At 48.5% G+C, this 14736-nt stretch overlaps 2 protein-coding genes across 2 annotated transcripts; one reads left to right on the forward strand and one right to left on the reverse strand.

Annotated features, from left to right (window-relative positions):
- Positions 1 to 4296: 4296 nt before the first annotated feature.
- On the forward strand, positions 4297 to 5770 carry BP01DRAFT_346540 (uncharacterized protein). Its single transcript, XM_025573641.1, has one exon. It carries the CDS (start codon positions 4657 to 4659, stop codon positions 5284 to 5286), a length of 630 nt encoding a protein of 209 aa, XP_025428626.1. The 5' UTR covers positions 4297 to 4656; the 3' UTR covers positions 5287 to 5770.
- A 4174-nt stretch (positions 5771 to 9944) lies between these two features.
- BP01DRAFT_132168 (autophagy protein 5) lies at positions 9945 to 11791 on the reverse strand. The gene is made up of 4 exons (XM_025570477.1): positions 11594 to 11791; positions 11374 to 11516; positions 10878 to 11313; positions 9945 to 10758 (listed from the first exon to the last, which is right to left on the reverse strand). The coding sequence occupies exons 2-4, from the start codon at positions 11491 to 11493 to the stop codon at positions 10334 to 10336; spliced, it is 981 nt and encodes a 326-aa protein (XP_025428627.1). The 5' UTR covers positions 11494 to 11516; positions 11594 to 11791; the 3' UTR covers positions 9945 to 10333.
- Positions 11792 to 14736: the final 2945 nt, after the last annotated feature.

A 14736-nucleotide genomic window follows, 5' to 3' on the forward strand; every position in this document is an offset into this window, starting at 1 on the left:
CGACGCATGCATAGAATCCAGAAAAGATTGATTTGAGAAGGCAACAGCTCTGTATGTCCGTCTCCTTGCTCATCCTTTTGCGTCCGTCGAGAAAACTAACATCTCACCCAGCGTGCTGCTGCTGCGGCATTACTGAATGGCTGGCCTTCAGGCGCATACGCGAGAGGCGTTCAGGAGTAGGGGGTTTGTTATTCTCAGCTTTCACATAAACGTTATTCCTTGTGTCTCCTGCTTCAGCTCAGTACTTGCTTCTGGTTCGCGTCTTATCTCTACGATCTTCATTCTTCGCAGAACCTATGGCTTGAAGCCATATGCATTGTGTCCTTATTCATTCTCTCTATCTCTCAAAAGAGCGTTGCGGTCCAAGGCGCAAGAAGAGTAACTCTTCCGCCTTCGCGTATCTGATTCCCCGGGTGGCACAGGTGACCGGCGGTTATCTGAATTTCACATAGCGAGAAGACGCCGCATCATGTATAGCGCGTGTCGCTGGTCCTGTTCTCTGCGACATGCAAAGATTTGCGCGCGTGCTTTCCATCCAGCAAAGTATATTGATTCGATGCTTATGACTTATGTTGATGTTGGTTGTTGGTGTTGGATATGTCTATAGTTGTTCAGCCTAGCTTATGAATTTTGAATATATCATTGTTTCCTTTACCTTTCATGTCCACTATCCTTCGACATGTGTGTAGCGTACCCCGTGGATGCGCACTCTCACATGGCACTTTGAATCTCAGATAATTAACGTCCCGTTATACTTGTACACCGTTGCTTGGTAATCTTAGCAGGAGATAACAACTTTACTACTCTACACATCTCTCAAAAAGATCCTCTCTCCGCAGCGCAAATACAACCGATCTTGCTGCGATTCTATCCGAAGGAAACTCAGCGCGATTAATTCCATGGATAAGCGCATTAAGCGGAAAAGTATAGAATCAAAACTCTCTTTCATGCTCCTGAGCAGCATGATCACGTGCTTCTGAGTCGTTCATATCGACTCTTATGTTGAGATCTGAGCTACACAGAACAATAACCCTGGCTTCTAGAAGACATCTTGTTATGCTTCTTGGTCTAGTTGTGGATATTTCTGATATATGTTATCTAGTTGAATTAGCATACTCATCGACAGCTATCACCAATTCCCAAGGCAATAGCCTCAGCAGAAAAATATATATAGACGGATCGATTCAAAAAATAAATATATAAACAGGAATAAAAAAAGTTAGACACCAATTACCTCTCTCGGCGGCCATGAGATGGGTAGAAGCATCAAGTTGAGAGCTCAAAAACACATAGTAATGATACTCACTACCTTCCATCGCATCTTGGCTGCTCGAACATACAATACTTATCGGCCGCTTAGCGTATCTCCAGTGAGCTGATATTCTTTAGGCACTACACCATTACATCTGAAAGTGGAAGAAAACGAGTAATGTGAGTTCATATAAGTTTTATTTTTCATTTTTTTTTCTTTTGCCACCGTTGCTGGACTGAGCTCTATGACTGCCCGGGGTGGAACATGTCTGGATGGTGTAGCTGCTTAGTATGAATGACAAGCCAGCACCTCAGAACCGCTTTCGGTGACTGCCAGCTGGGCCTCCTGAAGTAATACGGGGGTGAAGAGGAAGATCATTCTTGCATTGCACGAGTAATAATGTTTCTAGTCAACTCCATCCCATCGGATATGTTCTTACCCGTAGCCCCTAGTGATTATTGAGGGCGAGCAGAAAAATGGCCATGAGAAAGAGAGACACGTGCTGTGGGAACTACATGAGATGTATATCCTCAAGCATGAGGCAGCCTCCCTCTAGGACAAGAGAATCTTGACCTCCATTGTAGTGGACCAGAAGCCTAACACGTCTGTTTGATTCCGGGCCTGACTTACGGTAGTATTGCCGATGATCCTTGTCAAAAGGTCTGTCAAAAGCCTGTCAAAGTTTGACTGAATGAAATGAGCTCAGTCTTGGGCTTTTTGTCTTAGAGTCTAAGAAGTACAGCAGATCAATGTTGCTGAGTTCTGATGTTCATAGCTGAAATTCACCCCAACCTGTCTCGTGTGCTGCGGAGACCATGTCTGATACAGTATTTTGAAGGAAGCTTGACTAGCTAGTTATTAAAGCCACTAATCAAGGACAGAAGGCTGCCTGGAAAGTCTTCAAGTCTAAGTTTCTCTAGCTGCATCACCAAAAGTGCCCATGGCACAGGAATAATCAAGAAGCCGTGTTGGAAGGTAACGACCATGCTGTAATCAATAGCTTACGATAGTCTAGCGACTTTTATATTTCGATGCAAGCGAATGTCAGAGCTGCAGGGTACGAGACTGTCAATTCTTCAAAACCAGCCTAAGGTAGTTGGGGCTTCTTGATAGTCGAGCACAACAAAATATCAGATAGCTCCGTGTTCTAGTTTCGAGACATCGCGTTCAGTGCTTCCTGAGGACTAGAGGCTAAGACAGCCTGAGTGACAACTTGGATACTGTCTTGATCGAGTACTGTAGGTGGGCAGTGTTAACATACACAAACAAAGCAGGATAAAGATGAAGGTAGGGAGAAGTCAGAGCAGACGTGCTGTCAAATCACTCAAATACAAATCCCCTTTCCGATAGCAACACGATTCATAAGAAAACGTTTCTATTGCTGCACATAATAGCATTGCCAGGTGTTGCAACGGCCAGGATGGCGGTTAGGAGACCAACTGATTGACATTGAGTTAGTTTGGAATCATCTGGGCCAGTTGGCAGGGTCCAAATAATTATCAAAGAACTCAAAATCGTTTCTAGGCTTGCCTCATTTGGACCCGCATCATGCAGGGGTGAATAGACAATAGATTCAGTCTGCTACCACTTGGTGATCAAGAGACCGAAGCGCCGACAAGTGAGGCTGTAGTAGAATGTCCTAAACTCTTGAAGCATTCCGCGGGTGAAAAGCATCGATAGCACATCCTGTGAAAAGTTTGAGTATCCGGTGGTCTCAAAGGAAGCCAAGCAGGTCCAATCCATAGACGTTGACATTTCAAAAACTCGATTCTTCTGAGAGAGACCATATGGCAGCTAATTTGAAACTTCATAAGTTCGTCAAGAGTGTGCTTAGCCTTTACCACAGTGACCAAACCGAAGAGGAGGAGTCACTTTTGGCACATAGAGGCCGGAAGAGCATGGATCAGCTATTCTGTGCTGCATCAAACATCGTTTGACACGACCTGCATCGAGTCATCTCATCTGAAAGTGAGCAGAACCTTCCCTTGCAGACTAGAAAAGATGTTCAGAAAATAATCACTTTGTCCCGTTTCCAAATTTAGGCCCTCATTAGGGACATATTTGAAACATGATTCGGAATGAGGTATCTCCGTTGGCTTTATTCCACGAGTAAACCTCAGTCTCAGAGTCCCTGAATATACCATTAGTCCAATGAGAAAGTGGTGACAGGCTGATCAAGGGCCGGCCAAAAAGACACCTTGCACGAACCACGGTACCATCGTCAACTAATTGGAGAATTCACCTGCACCCATTGGGTGCGCACACTGGGTTTCGTTGACACGGCGTCTATATCCAGCAGAAAGCATGCATCAGACTTCGGGACAGCGCAGTGCACCCCAGATGGGCGGCTATACTTCTGCAGAACCAGGGTTTCCTTAGCAAAACATGAGGTAGGAAAGCAGGGAGTGGTATGCTTGAAGACCCAGGGGCGGCGGCAAGAACCACGCGCCCATATCAGAAAGATCTAGTATGTTCAGGAGCCGCGGCGATGCCGCTGAGGCTGGCAGACTTGAAGCGCTGTCTTGAAAATCGATCGAGAATTGACGATGGATTCGTGGACATTGATCGAGGGGATTTGCTTCTCGTGCCGCGCGATAACACGGGGTAATGGCTGGGTTTTCAATCTGTCTAGCTCAGCGAGTGTAGGCCTTGAAGCTTGATGCATATAAGGCAGGATTGCCATAGCAGCAGGTGATGGTGTACTCTTTCAAGATAATGCAAGAAAATTCGTTCTTGAGTCGATTCCGCTCCTCCTTTCCCCGCCACCGTTGGCAAGAACAAGTCGCTTCCTCTCTCTGAATCGTGTCAGTAGACCTTGGACTCCAAGTTTGGTGCCTGGAACCAAGTATAGAACGTCAGAATCCGCACACGGAAACTCCGATTATTCTTTTTTTTTTATTATCTGCAATTATCGAGGATTGAGGCAGTGAAGGAAGGTAAGTCAAATGGTGTTGTCCTCCTGCTGTTGCTATTTTGGATTGGGGAGGGAACCTGGTCGCGCTAACGTGAACGGGGCTTAGAACCGACTTCGCCCCAGAATTGCATCCACCTCAAATACTGTTTTGTTCTGAAACCGTTCAATACGCTTATACATGTATCTTACGGTTTTCGTACGATAAAAACTGAACCTTCATATTCCTGAATCCACCATTTGCTCGACAACCCTTTTTGGGAACATCCACCGTGGGCACAGGACACACTGCTATAATACTTTTCTTCTTCCCTGCTTTCTGACTCCGATATACTGTTTCCACACACAAGATTGTTGACCAACTCAATATCCTTCGACGTCCCTCCTTACTCTCCGTCCTCAGAGGATCTATACAGATTCTCCAATACACCTTCTTCCACTTCTTCAACCTACCTAGTCTGCTCCATTCATATAAGCATTACTCCACATCCTGATGGCTCCTCGACCAGCACTCTATCCTCTCAAGACACCGAAGGGGGTGACTTTCCCTTCTGAGCTTCAAGATGACCTTCCGTTCGGGTCAGAGATTAACCAGCAAGACGCAGGAGATGGACCTTCAGTATTACCTCCACAGGCATACACAGACTTTCTAAGGGCATTGAGTCCTGTATATGCAGGATCAGAAGGACTCAATGCCAGCTATACGAAGTGGATGATGAGCAAGACTCTGCCCTCTCCTGTCTCATTGCCTTCGACAGCCAGCACCTCGTCGTTCCCCGGCGATGGTGAGGCGAAGACGAGCCCAACATTAATCCCACCATCTCCTGTCATTTCAGCTCGACCATCAAAGGAGTCTAGCTCTTTAAGACGTCTACGTCCATTGTCACAATATCCCTACTCTCCCATTTCCGCCGAATCTCCTCGGAGCCCGTTCACAGTACGGCCTCCATATTGCCCTGCAGATCGCAGAGCAAGAAGCATTGACACAACAAATGCCTCGAGCGGACGAATTATCACTATTCAACATATTGTCACGCGCACGGTCACCCTGAAGCGCACACCTGCGCTCGAGGCGCCACCTAAAGGCAAACGCCGCAGGACCAGCGACTCAGAAGAGCAGTGAATCTGCTTCACAAGCCTTACGACCATGATCTGAAGGACCCAGCCTATTCTTCTTGTTGGATGTTGGAGTTCTCGGATTGTTACTTGTTCTTTTCTGTGCATTCAGCTGTATGCTTGCCTTTCGATGCGATACTTTTGGATCCCAAGTTATGCATTATCGGGTTCTGAGTTTTTTTGACGACTGCTAGACAAACACGCATCCAGATCCTGGCGATTAGGATTGCGAACAATCAGGTGATGAGGATTGGAGTTGGAGCACTGCATAGTATTGGGTTCTTGTTGTCATTATCATTGGAAAACGCCGTGTCTCTCTTTGCGACTGCTTCGAGATGAGTCCATGTTCTCTATAGTGGGTGGAAGGTGGGCTTGGGCCCTTGGCGTTGGTTGTCTGACTCGGACCTTAAAGAGCCAATTGATGTGAACATATCGCTAAAGCATGTTGTTAATCGATGTGGGACCAATCAGATTCTATAACTCAATGTTGGCAATCGCTTAGCCCTGGTAAAACTGCCGCCATCTTGATCACAGCGTACAAATCAGAGTCTGGCAGATGCCGATTGAGATTCCTTTGACGCCATGAAGGATCTCCATGGCGTACACCCCAGCTTCCCTTTCCCACGTGTCTACCATCCGCCACTCGTGGATGTGTGTCGTACGTAAGAGCTACCTCTCTTATCTGCGTGGCACCTGTCAGACAGGATTGGATTGTGGCTTATGGCGGGTATCTAAGGATTGTTGCTCAAACTTCGCCACCGAGAGTTACCGCGAGGATCCAACGTTCACCAAACACAACTTATGAGCAGCACCAAATTGAGCTTCTGTCAACTGAGTCCCAGATCCGTTCCCCCAGAGTAGAGAGGTAGGAATCTCACAAACAATCCTGTGGTATGGTCTCGGCGCGAATGTATTGATACCACCTCTGATACATGCCAAGGCTGATATGCCCGTATTACTGTAGTATTACATGTCTGTAAGTGCTGATTGCAGTAAATGCTTATACTTGACTTAACCTGCCTGGCTATATACAGCACAGCACCGATGACAGAGTAACATTCGCCGCAACTCATACTATGACTATGGTTCAAGCTTTCGCTTCTTGACCAAGTTTTCAATGTGTGCAATCGAGAAATTACTGAAGTGTCACCATTGAAACAAGTCTCACATCCTCCCAGTCTCCACGATACAAACTTGAGGTATGGTATACGTCAGGGAACCTACTATCCCCCCTCTTCCCACCACACATGCATGTGTCATGTACCAAGGATAACCGTACGTCGAGGATATCAGGGTCCACAGCAGTCGCATGGATCTAGCTGCGATGGATTCTTCAAGCTTGCCCGGTGGGTCTCGAACCATCTGGAACAGGCTATGATTTGCGCGTTTCACCATGATCTCAGTCCCTGGTGGCTCTAGTAGCACCTAGTCCATGCAGTGTGGCGGACCATCTGGCGGAAGAAGCTTGATGCCCGTTGATATAGACAGGCCTAGCATTGGCTAGGGTTTCGATGCGTTGCATTTGATGACCAGGCGTCGGTAGGAGCACATGAATGTCCTTGGAGGCACACCTAAAAAAAGAAACAGGTTTATTGACCGGAGCGTGCCAGCAAGAATAGTGTCATCTTGTCCTATCATCTGGCGTTCTTGTTGTGGTCGCCTGTTGCGAAGAGGGCATTAAGGCAGCTAGCCATGAGAAGCATCGCAACTCCCCCGACCAATGGACGCCCGCAATAGCAACTGTAAGCTTAGTGTTCAGTCATCGATAAACTAGCGTCAGTGAGTAATAAAATCTGGAGCTTACCTATAATCAGCGCAGCGTCTCCCAAGTGGGTGATTGGGCGGATGGGCCCTGCCGTGCGGGGGTGACAAACGTGACGCGGGACAAGGATTATGCATCTTCACATCATCTGGTTGGGCGCCTTTTGCCCCTATCAGCTAGTACCCTGCAGCATCAGCTAAAAAGCAGGGTGCGGGCGGCATCCATATGCTATTTTTGGTCGAGATGAAATCTCCCCAGCGATGATATGGCCAAAGCACAGTCCGCCAATGGTCGCGCCTGGTCAACTTGAGTGATGCCATGGCCTTTTCCCTGCTAGATTGCATATTCTCTGCGATAACGTATCAGAGTACAGGATTCCCATTTGATATTCTATTCTTGGACCTCTCTAGCCGCCGGCTTGACCCACCGATGCACCGTGGTTGAGATAGTAGTACTACCTGACTAATACCGAGACAGTGGTCTTCAAACAACCGTTAGCCGCCGAGGACCACACCATCAAACCCTGAAGAAGCCAAATTTAGAACACGCTCAAACTACTGCTCGCCGACAATTGCATATCTGGTCATCTTATTCCCTCTTCACCAATCATCATTCTCGAACGAACAATCTCTCCAGCGCCGGAGTCACTCGCAAGCCAGCGGTCATGCACTATCGTCCCTTTCATTCGTCCGTTGCAGTGCGAGATACAGAAATAGAAACTTCCCATCACACTGATTACTAGCCAGCGACCCCAAGGCCCTGGCTACTGATTGCTGTTCTATTTCTGTCACCACTCGCGCCTTCGTTTCAAGATGATAGCCTGCAGCTTTAGACTCAACCAAAAGGCCCTGTCATTCCACATTCCATTCGGGGACATGCAAGTCTCAGGGCTGATCCCCACTTCTGGGAAGACCCACTGCAGCGCTTCGGAAGACAAGGGAAGCCTACGTGGTGGGGAACTAATTTTGGAAGCAATTCAATCTCAACCTCATGTCTAGACGACTACCATGGCCGCTCGATTATTGCACCTATACCTCTGGTGTTAAAGTAGCATTAGATGACACGAGACTCAGTGTTTTTAGAATCATCAAACTTGAAGGACAGAAAGAACGGGCTATCCGTGGAGGAGAAAATTTGCCTCATGGATTAGATGCACAAATGCTAGGAAACATAGCAGAGAGTGTCTACAACGTGCTATAAGAATCGTATTCATGCTAATCCAATAAGCAACAAGCATCGATTGGGGACGAATTGGCACCTGTGTGCGTCACGCTGCATGGCGGCGGCTTGCTAGGCACAAGCATACCGGTTTATAGGCGACCTTCACTTATAGTGTGATGTTATTTTCGTCTCCAACCCAAGATATGGTTACTATTATTATTCTTATCCCAGACAGACTAATTGCACTACGCATTGTCACTCTGCTTTTCGAATGCCAATTGGTTCAACGACAAAGGGTTACCAGCAGTATCGCTACCAAAATGCATCAGAAGATCTAACTCCATTCTGTTCTTCCCATCTTTCCTAAGCCAAATTAGGTCTAACCGGCTTGACTTCCCGGCTGCAGCAAGCCTCCAATCTTAATTCTACTCAAATCAAACTCTTTGTTCCAGCAATATCGGCCACCTTTATTTCTCCTACCGCACGCAATGACCGCATTGTCAAATCCCATTCTCCCTACCTGTCGGTTTATCTTCTTCTTTCGCTTGCTTTTTTGGCTTTCACGCCCCCTCCTCCGCGAGATAATTATAGCAATCTACAGCGAAGAAAACGACAGACTGCACTCTAGCACTCTGCATCTCTAGCGCTTTTCCGCTTCTTCCCACCGTCTCCGCTTCCCCCCTTCACATCTAGCTCCCTCTATGGCATCAATACTCAGTGTCCAGCATCTTACCATGTCGATCAGTATGGTACGTACAGTACGGTATGATACACTACCTACAGTCCTTCTATCCATAGCTTTTTAGTTCGCTTATCTTGATACTACCATCGCATCTAATTTCATTTCCCCAGTATACTAACGCTCTCCGGACCCTTCACGTCTCTTGTGTTCCAAAGTTAAGGTCTAATTCTATTTTAAGACTCAAGGTGATGACACATTGTAGTTCTGTAGGCCGAAGTAGTACGAACCGCGCGTCTGCTTGACGGCGCATGGGTCTTTCCCTCTGAGGAGGACACACACCTCATCACCTCACCGACATTGGGATTTCCGTCGATGTCTACCGAACCTCGACGAGCGCATCACCCCATTGCAGAAGACGGCAAGGGCAGAAGACGGTACCTATCTTGCAACCCGACAAAAGAATGCTCCGCCCACAATCTCGACAATGACAAAACCATAGAGAGACCATTATGTCTCCTTGGATGGAGTATTCAGGATTCATCTCAACGGGCATCTGGATATATGACCAACCCGCACGGTCTTATGGCTAGGCGAGATAGCTCTGGCTTCTTCGAGCTTTCTCGGGATCAGCCATACCTCTGCATCATCGATGGCTGCGAGAAAAGATTGTGATATGTGTCCCGCAAGTACGAGACATCCGGGGCAACGACAGCGACACATCGCTATCGATGCTCGAACTAGGTCCCGTCTGCCTCCTGAGTAGGCTTGCGAACCATTCTTTGCACCAGAGCCCATGCGCATGATTTTATCCTGCATGTCCTCCGGCTTGCTATCGCATACTGGCCTGGCATTAGCATAGCAGTAGCTGGTTGATTTTGTAAGGAGAGGATTTCTCCACTGTGATGCCAACAGCCGCCAATCTCACTCACCTTCAGGCAAGCGATTGTAAGACCTGGGACCAATGCTTCTCCTCCTGGCGGCGACGAAAGCCCGCTTGCTTAAAAAATTTCTGCTCCAATGCGGATGGTAGTATCGCGTGCGACTAAACGGTGAATGGACTAGAAGCGACTGATGATTTGAGGTCCGGTCCTATGTCAGACTACCTCAAGGGGATAGTCAGTGACTCTCGGGGCTATATCCACATCTTTTGCTCTGAAGACGAATAATCTCGTGTGCATGACTGTCCAGATTGTTCTTCGTGCGAGACAAGATGTGCTCACTACCGTGTCTGGGCAGATTTATCGCCACAAAATGATGCTTAAGATTAACAGAACTGAGTAGTAGAATAGGACCCGGAGTAGACATAAACACCACACAACTTGTCAATCCTCTAAGAAACGAAGTCAAACTTAAGAATAGACGGAGAATCACCGATTTAATAAAATGCCCTATCTATACTTACTGGTTGCTGTCACACCGTACATACCTACCCCATTGCTGACCCCCAACTTACCCCATCATCCTAATAACAACATAAACCCACCCATCTCCATAGGCCGAACACCGCACCAACTCCTCCACCGGCGCCCCCATCGGCACAGCCGCCCCATGCAATACCGGCTTGGCCAGCACGGGCGTCCTCCGACTCGGAAACAAGTTCGGCAATAGCGCATGTAACGCCGACCCGATGGTTTGGACCTGTGGTGCTCCCCTCGCAGCAGCCATGACCGACTGACTCGCCGCGATACTCATCGTCGACGCGGTCGCCGACGACGGCGGGATGACCGGCGGGATCGGTGACTGAACCACCTTGAGAGACGGGGAGTCCGAGTCTGGCGGCAAGGGAAGGAAGAACCGGATGGGGACGTTACGGAAGGGTTGGTTGGGTGGTGGGAGAAGGATATTGCATATACGTTGGAAAGAGCCGAGGTCCACTGTTCATTCTTGTCAGCTCCCACTAGTTACTAGGAAAGGGTAGGAACGGAGACATTGAAAGCAATTGCATCAGGGGAGGGGGGGGGCGTTTGTCGACTAGGTCAAAGCGGGATCGTACCTTCTCGGACGGCCGTCCATAGCCCCGCGGAATCCTCCTTCGAGAGCGCCATGATCCCTTTGGCGGTACCGTTGCGCAGGAAATCTGCCTCCTTGACGCTATTAATGAACGCGTCGTGCATGACCATTCCGTCGGCGTCGAGCCGGACGAGCTCTTCGTTCGGCCAGTCGCTAAAATGCACAGTCAGACGCCAGGGGAGGGGATCCTCGTCTGCGCTGGAGAGGAGGTCGGTGTCGGCGCCGCCCTTGGAGGCCGGGTCTGCGCCCGCATAGAGATCATACAAAAGACCAATGGGGTAGTGCCATTTCAATGGGACCCCCTCGAAGGAGAACCAGCCTTCGTGGGGACTTGAGTTTGGGTGGATCAGGGAGGAAGCGAAGAAGTTCCGCAGTCTGGGGAGGAGAGATGGGAGGTAGGAGATGCGTGGATATGAGATCTAAAGTCTCTTGTAAGAGTTCGTTCTTCGAGAGGGAGGGAATCTTGGGTGAGATGATACAAGGTACGGATCCGTTTGGTCGAAGGTCCGGCTCTCTGATGGAGCAAGGCTGATATGCAGCGGCAGTTTGCCGTCCCAGACGGCTTTTTGAATACTGCTTAGCGATGCTTTGGCATCCATATTTGAGTGTGCTCAGATCCTGTCTACAAGACATTAGATATCACTTGTATACTTATCGACAAATGAGGATTTAAGGATTTGTTTATAGGGGTATACCTACTGATGATTCATCCACATGGAGCCGTGGGCCCAATCGACTAGTATCAAAGTAGTTTCACCCCACAGGATCAAAACATGGCCACCCAGCAGATGCTGACTGATCTCCAAGATAAGTCAAGTCAAGTCTTATCTCAAGAACAAGAGTTTATTGCTTTGATGAAAACCAGGACAAATGTAGTTTGGCGTCGATGGCAGCGAAAGTGATGGGGAGAAGCAAGAAGTCACAGGCGGATGTACGACCAACTTACCCAACACGGATTAGGCACCACGTGAGGGGCTGCCTGCCTGAGGCAGAAATGGTCTGCTATACATTATACCACTCTCCAACTGTGCTCGACTAGATTCAGCGCAGAACCGGAAGCACCAGCAAAAGCGCCCTTCTCAAGTTGCCATGCGATGTGCACGCGAGACAGAGACTTTTTATTGTGAAATCCGTAATCTCTTCATTCGGAAATGCCTGCTACTAGTTGAACAGGCACAACAAAACTGCAAGAGAACTACAAGACCTTGCAGCAGCAATGGTCCAGTTTCTCTGCCTCTCTGAAGAACCATGAGAATTATCTTCCCGAATGGCCGTCCTCCTCCATCGTCCTCGTAGTGGCCAGCTCCTGACGAGCTTCCAATACCTCGGAATATCACCTTGATTTGCGCCCAACGAGCGCGACACTTCCCAAGCCAACTTGAAAGGAAGGACTGCTTTGAATTCATTGTGACTTTTCTTCCTGGTCAATGACATAGGACGAGTCATGAGAGAACCGAGTCACAAGAGAACTTGAAGCCTTGCTCTGGCACCCGCTCCTCGTGTTCAAGATTGCCACACCAAGGGCTAGCATTTTTATCTCTCTCCTGAATCATACTTCTCACCCGAAGAATCAGCCTCCCCCATCACAAGCATGGCACTGCTCACCTGGACAGGATACCTTGTCCACGGAAACGATAGATGATCGTTCCAACCTCCTCGTATACAAGCCCGATATTCAAGAGCCCATCAAAGCACTGATCAGATCCCGTTGATGATTGGATAGATCGCAAATATCATCGCCACTACTAGATGAAACGGTGGGTTGCGTCGTCTATCGTTCTGAAAGGGAACAGATACTCGGGTGTATTCATACAAGCTACCTACACAGTACGCCTCCAAGAGAGTAGGCAAGATCTGCATGCGTCCGTGGACCAAAATCTGCAAGATAACCCTGTTACGAACTCGTTCGAATGGGTTGGTTGCATACAAGATTGCATAGATAAGAGCGACATCCGAGTCTAACCGACTGACGACGCGAGTTGGCGCATGCATAACCAAGCTGAACATAAGTGACCTCGATGTGACTAGCTTCTTGAGTCCTATTGTACTTGTTCTTGCATCGATGCAGGCAGCGTTTGACGCATGCTGGTTATGGCAAGACTTGCAGACGACATAGTTGCCTGATCAGATCAGTTGCCTTGCTTACCTCGTAGACTCTGTTGTGCTGCGCTGCTGTACCCTTCGAAGTAACTTTGCATTCGCTCACTATAGCAATGTGGGTACAGGGCACTTGGCATGCTCTAGTAATGACTCTATTGTGGGGGCGAAACAGCACGATCAGCGTGGTGCTTGAATCATGATTGTTCTACTCGCTACGAAATGCATGCTGCTCTCAGGTCGCATGACGCTAATGATCGAGGAGCAGACTATGCGTCTAACAGTCCTGACATGGGTTCAGCTTCACTTCTTTCGTGCTACGTCGAGGTTTCAGTGCCTGCTGGTCATGTCAGGGTCAACTAAGCATACTACCTTAGCGTAACCTTATGGTCGGAAATGCGGAATCACATCAGTTGTCCTCACAAGACCAGAGTCATAGGGCGAATGGCTCGTGCATATCGTCTTATGAGTCGTCAGCTAGTATGCTGCCGCTGAAACCCACAATTCAGCGGATGGGCCCGTGACCCGTTTTGAACCATGGAAACCACCAAACACACATGCATATCACATCACCGTCACCAAGCACGGCAGCTGAAACAAAAGTCCAGCCTGTGCTAGTGATCGAGTGCTGAGTGTTTGCGGATCACCACATGCGTCAGCCGAGAAGAACAACGCTTTCTGATCACATCCGCACTCGAACTTGAGCAAACAAGCTCATCGCAACGCTGTATTGCTTCAGCATTGTGGATCCCGTGCCGCATGATGGCAAAGTATGCTGCAAACACGGTGATGCCGAAAGAACACATGCTTGCTAGGACATGAGACATGCGCTAGTGTAGCGTCATTCAGTCCTATACCTGCGATTGTGTCTGTGAGCTCAACAAGCCGGGACCAGATATTTTAGGCTGACAAGATATGTTTCAGACATTTCAGAGGTGTAATACTAGTGCATTCATCTTGACCTCTATTCCTAACGTGGTAGTATGAAGCGAGCTTGGTTCACCCTCGGGACAAACAGATGGTGATTCAAAAGCAGTGGAAGTGATGCGCTCCAAGGCGAGCCCCGCCGTTCATGCACCATGTGAGCAAGAAATTCATTATATCCACTCGAGGGGTCATCACGAACCGTCTAAGAGTCCAAAGGCTGTACTCCAGCTATCTCCCGGCCCAGCAGTGCCGAGAATTGCGAATGCGAACATACGCCAGAACGACCCAATACGAAGCCGACCGGATATCGGACGTCGGGCCTCGTCGCTTACGGCTGTCTGTGCAACGCCTCTTAGCATGCCCAGCAACCCATTGTTGAGAGTTTTGATGATTAAGGGGTGCTTGGTTTAAGGAATCGAAGGTTCAAAGGGGCGCGGCTCGGAAAATACTGACCTTCCCACAAATCGGACCTGTTGCAGTGCCAGCAGGAGAAAAAGAGGCGCCAATCCTTACCCGAAGCGTCTGCCGTGCGCGCATACCTGGCAGAGGCAAAGAAGGGGAAGACGGAAAAGATCAGGCACAGCATCATCCTGGGATGGCTTCATCAGCGTTGACGTCCTCTCTTCCTGTTTGTTGACGTAATGATCTTTGCGCGTCTGTTTCATCGGCCCTGTGAGAAACGGACTCTGTAGTAGACGACTGATTGTCAGGTTCATTTCGTGGCGGTTGAAAGGGGCCGAATAAAAAGCAAACAAAGGGTCAATCAGAAAAAGTAAAGACAAGACGTGGTAAGTAGACCAAGAGACATGTTACTTTCC

The sequence above is a fragment of the Aspergillus saccharolyticus genome (genome assembly GCF_003184585.1).
Source record: "Aspergillus saccharolyticus JOP 1030-1 unplaced genomic scaffold BP01scaffold_33, whole genome shotgun sequence".
Taxonomy (NCBI): Eukaryota; Fungi; Ascomycota; class Eurotiomycetes; order Eurotiales; family Aspergillaceae; genus Aspergillus; species Aspergillus saccharolyticus.